General features: G+C 38.0%; 1 protein-coding gene across 4 annotated transcripts in view; it reads right to left on the bottom strand.

Moving 5' to 3' along the window:
• GIGYF2 (GRB10 interacting GYF protein 2) overlaps positions 1–13,894 on the bottom strand; it is a 120,026-nt gene that overhangs the window by 35,442 nt on the left and 70,690 nt on the right. For all 4 annotated transcript variants that reach the window (XM_081052146.1, XM_081052145.1, XM_081052144.1 and 1 more), the window contains exons 9-14: positions 12,502–12,681; positions 8,948–9,165; positions 8,695–8,857; positions 8,420–8,608; positions 4,982–5,178; positions 3,830–3,989 (exon numbers count right to left, since the gene is read on the bottom strand). In XM_081052146.1, coding sequence (XP_080908272.1) covers positions 3,830–3,989; positions 4,982–5,178; positions 8,420–8,608; positions 8,695–8,857; positions 8,948–9,165; positions 12,502–12,681 — 1,107 coding nt within the window. The remainder of the gene's footprint in view (positions 1–3,829; positions 3,990–4,981; positions 5,179–8,419; positions 8,609–8,694; positions 8,858–8,947; positions 9,166–12,501; positions 12,682–13,894) is intronic.

Below are 13,894 nucleotides of genomic sequence, written 5' to 3'. Positions count from 1 at the left end.
ACAATACTGAAACTAAAAACAACAGTGAAAAAAATTAGTGAAACATGCTGATCCTTTGAAAAGATCAGTAAAATTAACAAATCTTTAATAAGACTGACAAACAGAAAAAGAGGGCTGAACAAATTACCAATATGAGGAATGAAACAGGGTGAGATACCACTTCAGAACCTGCAGACATCAAAAAGATAACAAGGGAATGCTATCACAAAGGTAAGGGAATAATAAGGGAATACTTTACACACACAAATTTGACATTTTAGATAAAATGGACCAATTCGTCAAAAAACAAACTACCACAATTCGCCCATATTAAACAGATAATTTCAAATAGCCCTAAACTACTAAGGACTTTGAATTTGCAATTTCTAAATTCCCAAAAAAGAAGTCTCCAGATGGTTTCCCTGGAGAATTCCACCAAACGTTTCAAGAAGAATTAATACCAATTCTAAACAATCTTTTTGCAGAAAACAGAAGGGCAGGAAATAATTTCCAGATCCCTTAATGAAGCTAGTACTACCCTGATACCAAAACCAGAAAATGAAAGTAAAACAAAACAGAACAAAAATACTACAAAACAACATTCCTTATGAACATAGATAGAAAAACCCTTAACAAAATATTACCCAATAGAATTCAGCAATATATAAAAAGAGTATATGACCAAATGGCATTTATTTCAAGGATGCAAACCTGCTCAATATTCAAAAACCAATCAACGTAATAACTCACCATATTAACTGTCTAAAGAAGAAAATCGTATCAGATCAATAGATGTAGAAAAGCATCTGACAAAATCCAATACTCAACCATGATAAAAACTCTCAAAAAATAGGGTACTTCAACTTGATAAATGGCATCTACAAAAACCCAGTAGCTAACATTTCACTTAATATTAAAGACTGAATGTGTTCCCCCTAAGATAGGAACACAGGAAAAACAAGGCAAGTATGTCTGCTCTCATCCCTCTTATTCAACACAGTGTTGGAATAGCCAATAAAGGCAACAAAAAGAAATAAAAGGCACATAGATTGGAAATGAAAAATTAAAACTGTCCTTATTTGTAAATAACAAATAATGTTATTTAGAAAATCCTATGGAATCTAACAAAAAATAACTCTTAGAACTAATAAGTAAGCTCAGCAAGATCACAGGATAAAGATAAACATCCAACATTCACTTCTATATAGTAGCAATGAACACACAGATACTGAAATATAATAAATTTATAATTGCTCAAAAACAATAAAATACTTAGGTGAAATCTAATAAAACATGTATAGAATCTATGCTGAAAACTACACAGAGCTGATGAAAGAAATCAAAGATCTATATAGAGAGACATACCATATCATGGATTAGAAGACAACATGGTAAATATGTTGAATCTCTTCAAAATGGTATAGAAGTTTAATATAATTCCTATTAAAATCTCAGCAAGATTTTTGGTAAATACAGACAAGATTATTCTAAAATTTCTATGGAAAGGCAAAAGAACTAGAAAAGCTAAGAACGATTTTGAAAAGAAAAATAAATCAGGAGGAATCAATCAACCCAATTTCAACCCTTACATAGCTAGTAATCAAGACTGTGGTATTGGTGGAGGGACAAATACATAGATAAAAGGAACAGAATGAATGAATCCAGAAACAGACCAACACAAACATGCTCAACTGAATTTTGACAAAGGTGCAAAAACAATCCGAGAGAGGACCTGTTCAACAAAAGGTCCAGGACCAACTGGTCATCCATAGGCAAAAAAAGTAAACCTTCATCTAGGTCCTATACCTTATACAAAACTGCACTGCAAATGGATCACAGACTTAAATGTAAAACATAAAACAGTAAATTTTTTCGGGGGAGGGAACACAGGAAAAAAAAATCTTTGGGATCTGAAGCTAGGCAAAGTGTTCTTCTTAGACTTAATACCAAAAGCACAATCCATAAAAGAAAAAAAAAAAATCGGTCAACTGGACTTCCTTAAAATTTAAAACTTTTGCTCTGTGAAAGACTGTTTAGAGAATAAAAAGATACAGACTGTGAGAAAGTCTGTATTTGCAAACCATGTATTTGCAAACCAGGTATCTAACAAAAGAGTAGTATCTAGACTATATAAAGAACTCTCAAAACTCAAAAGTGAAAATAGCAAACAATCCTATTATAACATGGGCAAAAAAAAAATGACACAGTTTACTGAAGAGGATAAACAGCTAATAGGCACATAAAAAGATATTCAACATCATTAGCCATTAGGGAAATGCAAATTAAAAACTACAGTGAGATATCAATACATGTAACATTAACAAATACTGTCAAGGATATAGACAAACTGGATCACTCATAGATTGCTGGTGGGAATACAAATGATACAGCCCCTTGGAAAAACAGTTTGGTGATTTCTTAAAAAAACTAAATATGTAATCACCATACAACCCAGCAATTGCACTCCTGAAGATTTACCTCAGAGGAACGAAGACTTATGTTCACATAAAAACCAATCCATGAATGTTTTATAGCTTTATTGTAACACCCAAAATGTGGAACCCAGATGCCCTTCATGAGTAAAAGGTTAAACAAACTATGATAGATCCATATCATGGAATACTACTACTCAGTAAATTCAAAAAAAACCAAAAAACTGTTGATACATGCAACAACCTGGATAAATCTCCAGAGAATTATGCTGACTGAAAAAAGCCAAGCCCAAGAGGTTACATACTGTATGATTCCATTTATATAATATTCTTGAAATGACATAATATAGAAATGGCGAACAGATTAGTGGTTGCCAGGGATGAATAAGGAGGAGAAGGGGGTATAAGTGGGAAGGGAATAGTGTGTCTATAAAAGGGCAACATGAGGGATCCCTGTTGAGATGGAAAGGTTCTGAACCTCGTCTGTATCTATGTCAATATCCTGATTGTGATGCTGAGCTAGTTTTGCAAGAGGCTACCATTGGGGGAAACTGGGCAAAGGGTACATGGAATCTCTGTATTATTTCTTACAACCACATGTGAAGCAACAATTACTTTAAAGTAAATTTAAACACACAGCACTGCTCTCATGTACCTTACATTCTACAGATCACGAACAAATACAGATAGTGCCAGGTAGCAACAGATGCTATGGAGAAGAATAAAGCAGGGAAAAGGGACCTACAGTGGAAAGGGAGTTATTACGTTGGAGAAAGGTCACAGGATGGCTGTACTTGGTAAAACACTATCATGAAACTGACACTAATACAGTCAACAACCAATTTCAGGTTATAAGCAAAGATTTCGAAAGCAGAAATGAAGAATCAACAAATGTCCTTTAAAGTATTCTCTCCCCATTCTATTTTAACTTACGCACCAAACAAATCTTTTAAGGAATTAGTTTATAATATGGTACTGTCTCTTCTCAAACATTTTTAATAGTTCTTTATCATTTATAGTATCAACTCCACTTCAGCAAAACATGAAGCAAGATTTTTCACGATTGCTGCCATCACCTTTTTATGGTAAGGAGACTGAAGTACAGAGAGGTAAGTAACCCACCTGCCTAGTTAACCAGCTGGGATGCCAGAACGGAGGGGGTCTTAAGCATTCTGCTTACGTCTCTATCATATTACCACTCACATGCGGCCCTGTATTCAATTTCTTTTCACTGGACTCTCCCTCCCCACACTGAAATCATCAAGTAGTATGGGGCTAAGCCGCTAAAAATGTCTTCTACACATACAGAAAAAGAAAGCCTTTCTACTATTATGCAAATTAACATTAAACAATCACCATCTTACAGAATCTGGAGGTAATGGCAGACACTGTACTTAAAGCAGAATGGAACAACCTACCTTGAATTTCTCCCTGAGGATCTTTGTAATACCACTTCTGCATGGCTTCATGCATCAACGGAATTGAGACTCCCTTAGCTCTGTGCTCTTGCAGTTTTGATGCCAGTCTCTCATCATCTAGTGCACTGTCTTGGAGATAAGCCACCATCTTCTCAGCTTGCTAAGAGAAAAATAAAAAATGGATTGTGAAACAAATGATCCTGCATAATTACTTGTATACATTAAAAAAAAAAAAAAAAAGCCTGCCTTTTTTGGACCACCTGATCTGTGAAAGGCATTAACTGTGCAAGGAACACATCGTGCAATGCTATGAAACAGGTACTATACCCATTTTACAGAAGGGGAAACTAAAGCTCAGAGAGGCCAAGGTCTCAAAATTATTAAGCAAACCAAACTGAGATTAAAATACCAACTGGATGGATCAAAACCCAGGCTTCTAATCAACATGCTTAACAAGAGTAGTTTTTAAATTTATAAGCCATTGGTCAACCCTAAATTGTATAAACTAAACCTGCAAAAACGGGTGTTACTAGCACAAAGGCTCAAATAATACAATTACAAATAAAATCTTTCACAAGTTGTAGTAAGACATTGCCCCCTTTCTTTCTTTCTTTAGCATTTCCTGCCACCAACCATCCCACCCTGAAGGAATGGTATTTCTACAGATAATTTCTTCTGCAGAAAGCAAGCTGTCACTTACTCTGCACATAAATAATGGTACGTACAATCTTAGGGAAACCTAGAGACATGACTAAGATTTAATATCCTGAGAGTGTGACTATTTTTCCTGTCACACTTCAGGCAAAATACACAGAAGACACAGTGTCCATCCACAGCTGCTTGCATTAGCCATTTTTGGCTAATTGATTCCATTAATTTCCAAAAAGAAAAAAGAAAAGCAAACAGCTAAGGGCAACCTCAGAAGAGCAAAAAATAACCTGACATAATGACTACTACATAGCAGAAACTTAAAAGCATGACATGATTTGAAAGACAATTACTCACACAAATAAATACTAGATACACAAACAACTTTTCCAGTACTTAAGATCTAGCGCACAAAAATTCCATTTTTGATTACTTCTTTAATTGCCTTCCAACTTTTATGGCAGTATCAGAGGAGAGGAAAAGAAAGGACTGTCTGATTTTTACCTGCTCCAAATGTTTGAGACCCTCTTCATCATCCGGCTCTGTGGAAACACTGCCCATTCCAGGGGCACCTGCGACCGGCGTTTCGACTGGCCGGAGGGCAGCAGTAGGACTGGGACCAGGTGGTGGAAGTATGAGAAGAGAAGAGGCTGGATCGGAAGGAACCTGTGACAGGGGCTGCTGGACATCAGGAACCATTTCTAGAGGAAAAAAACGTAGACAGATGAAAACCCTTTAAAATATAGAGACTCTTATGAAGGATAACTCTGCATTTTCACGTTGGGCAGCTTGCTAAATGGGTTCAACAGAAACGTGACCTGTGTCATGAATACGGCAGCAACTTCCTATGGAGAAGTGTAGCATTTCTCCCTACAATGTCAGAAGTACCGCCATAGAAAGACAAAACTAAGGAGTAAAAGGTATCCAAGGGCCTCCGACAGCCCTTGGCTGTCCTCTGTGTCACCAGAGCATCCACCCAACAGCTGCAGGTCTGCCTCCTGAAAACAAACCGCATCAGTCTAATTCCTTCTTTGTATCACGTCTCCACATAGTAAAGACACTTAACAAGGCCCTGCAAATCTTCTCAAAGATGTCATATCTCATCATCAAAAGCTTTATTAAAAATATCTGCAATTATCTTGAGTAAGTACCTATTTCAAGTCATAATTAATGTAACTCAATACATTACATTTTGTAGGACAATGAAAACCACTTGGAGTCTGTCTACCTGTCCCGCGCAGTTGTTGTTCTCAGTAAGAATAAAGACTGCCAAAGAGGTTGTGTGTTGGCTCTTCAGGAGGAAAGGGGGATGGAAGGAATTCGATACAACTGCAGCTTCCCCTATGAAACCTTGTTTGTTCAATAACAGAGAGCTTCTCCAAATTCCTGCCCCTCTCACTCTTCCCTTCCTTTGCCAATCTAAAAGGACAATGTACACAAGCTGTCTCCACTTCGCCACCACCCACACCTGCTACACGGTGACTTCCACACCCACCCCTCCAGTAAGTACAGATTCTCTCCCCGAGATAAGCAGTGACCTCAAGTCCCCACATCCAATATTTTCCTTATCCTCCTCATCCAACCTCTTGGTAGCATCTGACATTATCTGCCCAAATCTAAGCTAAAAACGTTGTCCTTCCTTAGTCGTCCTGCACTCACACTTGCCTCTGAAGACTTTTCTCTGGCTCCTCTTTATCCTCTAAAAATAGGAATTACCCAAGGGTCAGTCCTCAGTCTACTTTTCTTTTCACCCCTAACAAGTATGTGTAATTTTGTGAATTTTCATCCTCTCTCTGGCCCTGAACTCTTCCCATCTAGCTATAGTCCCTTACTCACAATTGCTCCCTGGCTATCTCTACCTAATTTCTCATCAACACCTCAGAACCCATGTTCAAAACTGAATGGATTCTTTCCCCTCCCAATGTGCTCTTCAACTTCTACTCTCTCTGCTGACGATACCATAATCCTCTCAGGCACCTCCCTCATCTTTGCTTCTTCCCTCTCCTTGGCCCTGACGTATGAGCAGTGACTGCGTCCTACCAATTGCTACTTTGAAACCTCATCTGCCACTATCTCCCTTTACAGGCACACTGCCTCCATGGTAAGTGATTGCTGAGGAGCCCAGCAGGTCACACTGCAGCCATCTGTCATCACAGCATCAACCCTTCATACAGTTATCAAGTCCATGCTCCAGCCATGTTTGCCACCATTCTCCTTTCACACCTCATACATCATCTAAATAAAAACAGGAGCTGATTCCTGCGCATGCCTAGGTCAGTCCCACTTCCTCACGCTTGCTCCACTGCTAGCTACTCCTGGAATGCCGTCTCCCATTTTATCCAGCTACACTTACCTCCAAATTCTACATATTATTCCAAGACAAACTCAAAGACACTTGCTTCCTGAAGCATTCCAGGAGTCTGCCAATTGTGGAATTCATGTAGTTCCTTTTTGCCCTAGGTTATGATATACACATGCTTTATCTCCCCTAAACCCAGAGCTTCAATCTTTAATGCACATCTATGAAGACTCTCAAAGTACATGTGTATTTTAAGCCCATCCTAAAATCTCCTAGAATAAAGCCCCAGGCATGTACATTCAAGAGAATGAACCACGAGTAATTTGGGGCCATCATAACTGAAAAATGACTACCACAAATGAAACAAGTCTCCAAATGTACAAGTCACACCCTGCCGGACATCCCAGGGGGGCCAAAACAATGCAGACACTGGGCACTTTGGTCAACGTTGCTCAAGTGGTAGTTCGCCGTAATCAGAAGTGTCTGGATGCTGATGGTAACCACTTTGAGTAACTCTTGTAATTGCAGAAGGCAAACGTGACTTGTATTCATCTTTTGTTATCGGTATACATTGAGTACTACAAGTTTAATAGTTTTCCTTTCTTAAAATGTGTATACACTTTTTTGGCACTGGCACCCTCTGTATACAGTAGAGATTCAAATATTTGCTGAATTCATTCATTCAGCTTTGTTCAAGACATAAAAAACTAAAAAGAAATCCTTGGTTCAAGCCCTCTAAATATTAGTTTATTGGGCAAAAAAGATAAACAGATCTTTATAATATTGTATTACTACATTAGACGTAGTGCTGGTTGTCTAAGAAACAAGACACCTAAGCCAGCGTGGGAACGAGGGGTGGGAGAATGTCAAGCACAGAAAAGAACACGTGCTAAGCCATAAGACAAGAGAACAAGGCACATTTTGGGACCTAACAGGCTGTGAGGCTGGTGAATAGCACGAAGGAGTCAGAGACTAGTGCTGACACTACACGGAGGGAGGCAGGTGTCAGATCATGCGACGTCTCACAGGCCACGTTAAATGGTGTGCATTTTCATGGTGAACCAATCAATTAACCCTTCAACACCAGGCATTACAATGTCATTTTTAAAATATGTACAAGAATAAACATGGAAATGAACATTAATATTGCCTACAAAGGTATATGAGCAATTTGAAATCAATATAGTAACGGTGGAGAATATACTTTAAGCTTATTCTCTAGTAAAGGTGATGAGACTTCCATCCATGCCCTTTTTGGCCTCTTTTGGAACAATGGCACTTGGTGTGTCATCTGGCACCCACAGTCTTAGCATGAGACAAAGGTACCTGGCTGATGTGGGAATCAAATCACTACAGAGGATCAGTAGCCCAGTTTGCTGGACTGAGCATGGTAGTTATGTCTTAACAACCTAGGAAATGAGATTCCTGAGCTCCATCTTCCTTCCTCTAACTAGTTTGGTGAATTCAGGGATGGACACATATGTGGGAAGCAGTGTTTGACTAGGTTTACCAGGGAAGTAATCTACTCGAGGAACTCACCACTAGTAGTAGTTCTGGAGGCACAGACAGAAGCCTTTCTTATTGGTCATTTGATCACCGGCCCCAGCAGAATCCCAATGCTTATCACTCTCATAAATACATACCGTCCCCTCTGCTGGGCACTTTGGTTGGCAGACTATTTTCTGTCCGACTCTCTTCTTCAGCCTTTTCTGTTTGTTCAGTTTTGGAGTCCTCTTTTCTCTCGAACTGTGGTGCTTCCTGAGCCTGGTGATCTGAAGGAGTACCTGGTCTAGCAGATGATGTTAAGGTTTGGGGTGTTTCCTCACTAGCTTCTGTAACATGAAGTAATCTTAAATTAACAATTTAGGAAACTTCTGGTTCGATAGTAAAAAAGGTAAAAGACAAAACTGCGCCTCACCAACTCCTATTCTATCTGTCTTCTCTCCCTCTTTCTTATTTGTCTTATCAGGCTCTTTGGCTTCTTCATTATGGCTACCCTCCGAGTCAGAGCACTCGTCCCCTTCTTCTACAGGCCGGAAGTCCATCTCCTGTTCTTCTGGAATAGGCTCTTTCTGCACTTTCTGTAGCAAAAAATACAGCCAAAGTTTAACGCCATGTTTGGATTTGGTAGAAGGTCAGTGCCTGTCATGCCATTTAAAACACACGTTTACCTTGAGAGAGAGGAAAGCGCCAGAGGAGTCAAATGTGCCCATCTCCTCTTCAGCATCCTCTAAGCACCACTCTGGTAAGCTGTCCCTGTCGTCATCTATGCTGCCACTGCCAGAGCGCACCCTTCGGTAACCCCGTTCATCATCCCGATCTCGAAAATCAAACTCAAACCTTCGCCGTCGTTCCATGTGTTCCCGCCAGCCTGCAGAACGAGGGCCATCTGGGATAAGGAGGGGGACAGAAACCTTAGAGACGTTTTATGACAGCACTGGAAAAAGAAAACTATGGATGGGAATAAAAGAGAAAACTACCACTGAAAGCAAATTCAAATGGATCAACCTACTAAAGAGAAAATTGGGCAAATTACATGAAGTTCCGAGCTCAGGATATGAACACCATCACTGAGTGACAGTAGGTAACTTAAAGACCGAGCTACGACATACTCCAAGGCTTTTAAAGATACATTTAAAACAAATCACTTTTAAAGGACACTTCATTAAAAGTATGTATTTTTAATTAGCCTTAGGTATCTGATTGAAATGCTGATTAGCCACTCATGTGGCCTAGACTTGCAGCATTGGGTATCTTTCCATACAAAAACCCATGCCTTCCCTTTGGCAGGTCTTCAAGCATCTCTTCTCATGGAAATATCATTCTTTATGGCTAAGACCAGTTCCCTGTGTCAATTCATAATATCAAAACCATCATGCCTACTTGCTAACACCATGATCCCTTTTGTAATTCTGACTCCCAACAATAAGTCATGGAATTATAGTACTGACAAATGTCATAGATTTTACATAACCCACTATCCTAATTTTATAGCTTAAAAAATCAAAATTCTGACAGTAGAAGTAATTTGCAAAGTTACTTGCAAAGCAGAATTATAATTCATTTCTACATCTTCTACTGCTTTTTCCACAATAACATGCTTCCTCTTTCCCTTCCTCTCATCTCTTAACTCTCCCTAGGGAATTTTTATTTCCGTATAACACCCCCAAGGACATTCCTAAACCCACCCTAGCATATTATTATATCCACTATCCAACAAAAAGAGACTGCTTAAGAATAAAAGATCCTAAAGTATTTTTCTAAAAATGAAAGGGAAACTTGTTAAAATGTGACAAACCTGAGTCTAAGAGAGTCTTAAAGAGAGGCAGGTTTTAACCTATTTAAATTTTCTATCCTTGACTGCTTTCTCTTTGGGAGATACACAAAGAGATGAGGCCAAAGTGAAATGCTCTTACTGCTGAGGCTCAATTTGCTAAAATGAGCAATCTAAAAATCAAACTGAAAACCAAAGGGCAAAATATTAAAATGTCAAATACAGGTAAGGTAGTATCTTATCACCCAGTCACAAAAGGTAAGGAAACATCATTCCCACACTCCTCACCTTTTACTTTCAACAACAGAACACTATTTACTACCTTCTATGAAAACTAAGGAATTTGATACGCAGATTCCTTAAATGTAACCTAGAGTCATTACTCAAAAGAAGTATTCGTGATCAAGTGCTGAATTCCAGAGCACTCCGTCTGCTACTATCTTTTCTAACCCGTCTGTAAGTATGCACCGTGATAGGAATCTATCCTTCTAGGCATCTGGCTCATGTTTCTTACTGACTTTCCTAAGTTCAGCAACCAGAGTAGATGCTGAGCTGCCCTTAATGCTTCCACCTCCATGTATACCCAGATGTGAGCCCTACTTGAATAAAAGCATGTCCCATAATTTCGTTGTCTTACCAACAGCAAATAAAACTTTATTCATGAAAGTAAATGTAGCAGGTAAGGCACATCTGCAGCTTATTAAGACTGACCACTGCTCTACAGACCTTACATCAGAACTAGTGTGATACTATTTTCACAAGATAAAAATCAGTCGAAATCATTATATTAAAATTTTAATCAAATTCTAATAAAAGATTAACTAAACTCTAAGAAATGTGAAGAGTAACATAACGGATATAATCAGACTCAATTTTTAATATGATGGGTTGAAAGAGGAGATAGTATTCGTTTCTAAAATCGCATATTCACAGTGCTTTTCCGGCTCCATATATCTTTATATTCCCCCAAACTATCTTTTAAAACTATATAGATAAAAATTGGGGGGAAACTGTCAAGTTGATGACAAAAAAAAATGTTTGACATGAAAGCCAAACATTAGGGAGAAAGATGTAGAAAAGATAAGAAAAAGACAATGTATATCCAAAATCAAAGTTGTTGGTTGAGGAGAGTCGGTGGTAGAATATGACACTAAATTTTACTTTGTTCAACCTTTACCAGAATCAACATCAGACATTTGGGCTCAGAAACACTGTTCATCTTCCAAAACATTCACCTTGTTTGTTTTTGATCAGCTGGAATTTTTCTTCTCGCTCAGCCCAGATCCTGTCCATTCTTACTGAATGCTTGTTGGGAACATAGTCTACAAACCCTCTGCTTACAGGCAAGCTCAGCAAAAAATGCTGTGATGCCTTGAAGAGAATGGTAACATTTGGTTGCCCAGGACACAGGCTGACGAGAATTGCCTCGGTAACTGTGATGTAAACAATGCCCACTAATGACAGAAAACTCATAAAGTATCATAACTTCATCCAAAGATTGACTTCACAAAGTTTCTACCTAGCCACCACTCCATAAAGCACTCTGAATGCCTGTTATAATGTTTACTTAGAGCAAGACTAGTGGTTTTGCTTATAACTTGATTTTAAAAAGCAAATTATAAGTTCCTCTAATAAAGGTAAGCTCCCCTGGCACATGATTGATAGATAAAATCTTACATTATGCACGTGAAATTCAAAAGACATGTACACACTGTGCATGCTTCAGTGCTGCATGACCCCACGATTCAAACTAGAGTGGCATCTGATTATCATGAGGCATGGAATCAGCACTTTGGTAGGGAATGAACTTTGACACAAAGCACCAGTGTCTTCAATTACCAGCATATCTAATGTCAGGGAAGAAACAGTTTGAAGCATTCTTCAGAGTCGAACAGAAGAACTTACAAAACCACTAATCGCTACTACTCTCTCTCCTTTTTCTAAAGTTAGAGGGACAAAAAAAATGAACTTGTGATTGTTTTTGACCTGGGTTTAAAGTTTATTCTTCAAATAAGCATAAATCACATTTTCAGGACAAAAAAAAAAAATGAAAGAATGAATTCTTTCTTATGCAGGAAAAAAAAAAACATTTTAGGGGGAGCACATGTCCTTAAGAGAGCGTATAATTAATTATACATTTATAAGTTTTAAAGCATGCTAAAAAAGAACTCAAAGATTTAGAGTTAGACAAAACCAAACGAAACCCTCTTCTTGGTGGTGCAGTTAAAAGCAGGTGCTTCCCATTAAACCACACTATTTGCCCCAGAAAAATAAGTGATTTTAATCAACTGAATAAATGTACGGAATTTTTGTTGAAATTTTTTGTAGTAATAAGACTGAGTGATGACATAAATAATGACTCCAGTTGCTTTTTGTTTTGTTTTTTTAAACAGTTTATCTTTTCTGCTTATTCCCTAACCATTTCCACCAAACCCTCAACAGAATTCTTACCAGGACTATGAGGCCGCCACCTCTCGCCATCCCTTCTTGATCCAGCTAATCGCCAACCTCCCTCTTCATCTTCTCCATTTTGTTCCTCTCTAAAAATACGCCAATTGTCACTTTCTGATCGTATAAATTCATGCTTTCTTCCCACTGATGTTGGTCCACCTTCCTCAAAATTTGGTCTCCCTGTAAATAAAATAAGAAACGTGAGCCTGAGCCAAGAAGGATTTTAAAAATATACTTGACTGCTCAAATCAAGCTCTTCTGCAAATGTGTCCATTTCAATGTTCAGGCAGAGCAGTAAATAAAATTAGGATATATATTATTAATCACATTTCTTAAGGCTGAATGCTAGCAGACTTGGCAATTATTTTTAAATATATATGCATTGAAAAAAAGCGGCAGGCAATGAAAAGTGAATCAACTTTCCCCTTACACAAGACCCTCCCCCAGTCTTACTCTCCAGGAGTTTCTTACCAAGTCTTCCCAAAACTGTCCACAGCTATTTATGCATGTATACACAGACCCCTCATGTGCACTCACGTAACACCACCCTCAGAACGTTATACATGTTGTTTTGTACCCTTGCTATTTTCACTTAACAGTGTAACTTGGTAATCCTTCTTTACCAGCACATATTTCTTTCTTTTTTTTTTAAGTCAAACAATATTTTAAATTATATGCTGTAACTTAATTTAACCAACTTCTACTGGTGATTCTGCCCAAACAGGATATCTGCAAATTTCTTTCTCTCTTTTATTCCAAAACAGATTGTAAACTCAAAGGCAGAGACTGTGAGCTATAATTTTTCATTTACTCTAGCAGGAAGTACATTATAGGCATATAACAAATTGCTTTTGAACAGAATTCAAAGCTAAGCCATGTCTAACCTGATGTAACTCAAGAGCTACATTAACGGTAAAAGATATCCTGGTATACCAAGTAAACTAAATTGGCACTTTCAAAGGACAAGATAATTGTAAACTGTGTAAACAGATTCTTTAATCACCATCCCACATATGCTAATATATATAATTCATAACAGATTATTTAAGTTTCACATTAAAGTAGTTGAAAATCCAGAACATACACTGATGTCCTCAGTTTATAACAGTAAAAGTTACATATTCTCTCACTGACAACCTCAATTCTTTTCATTAAACCATACTGAAAAACAAAAAAACAAAACTGTACAGTGGCACCTGAAAAGGAAGACATTTTATTTTTTGGTCATCCTCTTACAGTCCATTTAACATTATGATTCAACATCCCATTTGCCCAAATGTCTGTTAGGTTGTTATCAGATATTGTTCTTAAGGGATGAAGATTATTTTAAAGGATAAAAGAACTTAGAATGGGAGGAAAAACACTACCCGCTTTCTTATCACAGCAGGCAGCC

The sequence above is a fragment of the Rhinolophus hipposideros genome, assembly GCF_964194185.1.
Source record: "Rhinolophus hipposideros genome assembly, chromosome: 6".
Classification (NCBI taxonomy): Eukaryota; Metazoa; Chordata; class Mammalia; order Chiroptera; family Rhinolophidae; genus Rhinolophus; species Rhinolophus hipposideros.
The sequence above is the reverse complement of the archived record's forward strand: the minus strand, read 5'-3'. Positions and strand labels throughout refer to the sequence as shown.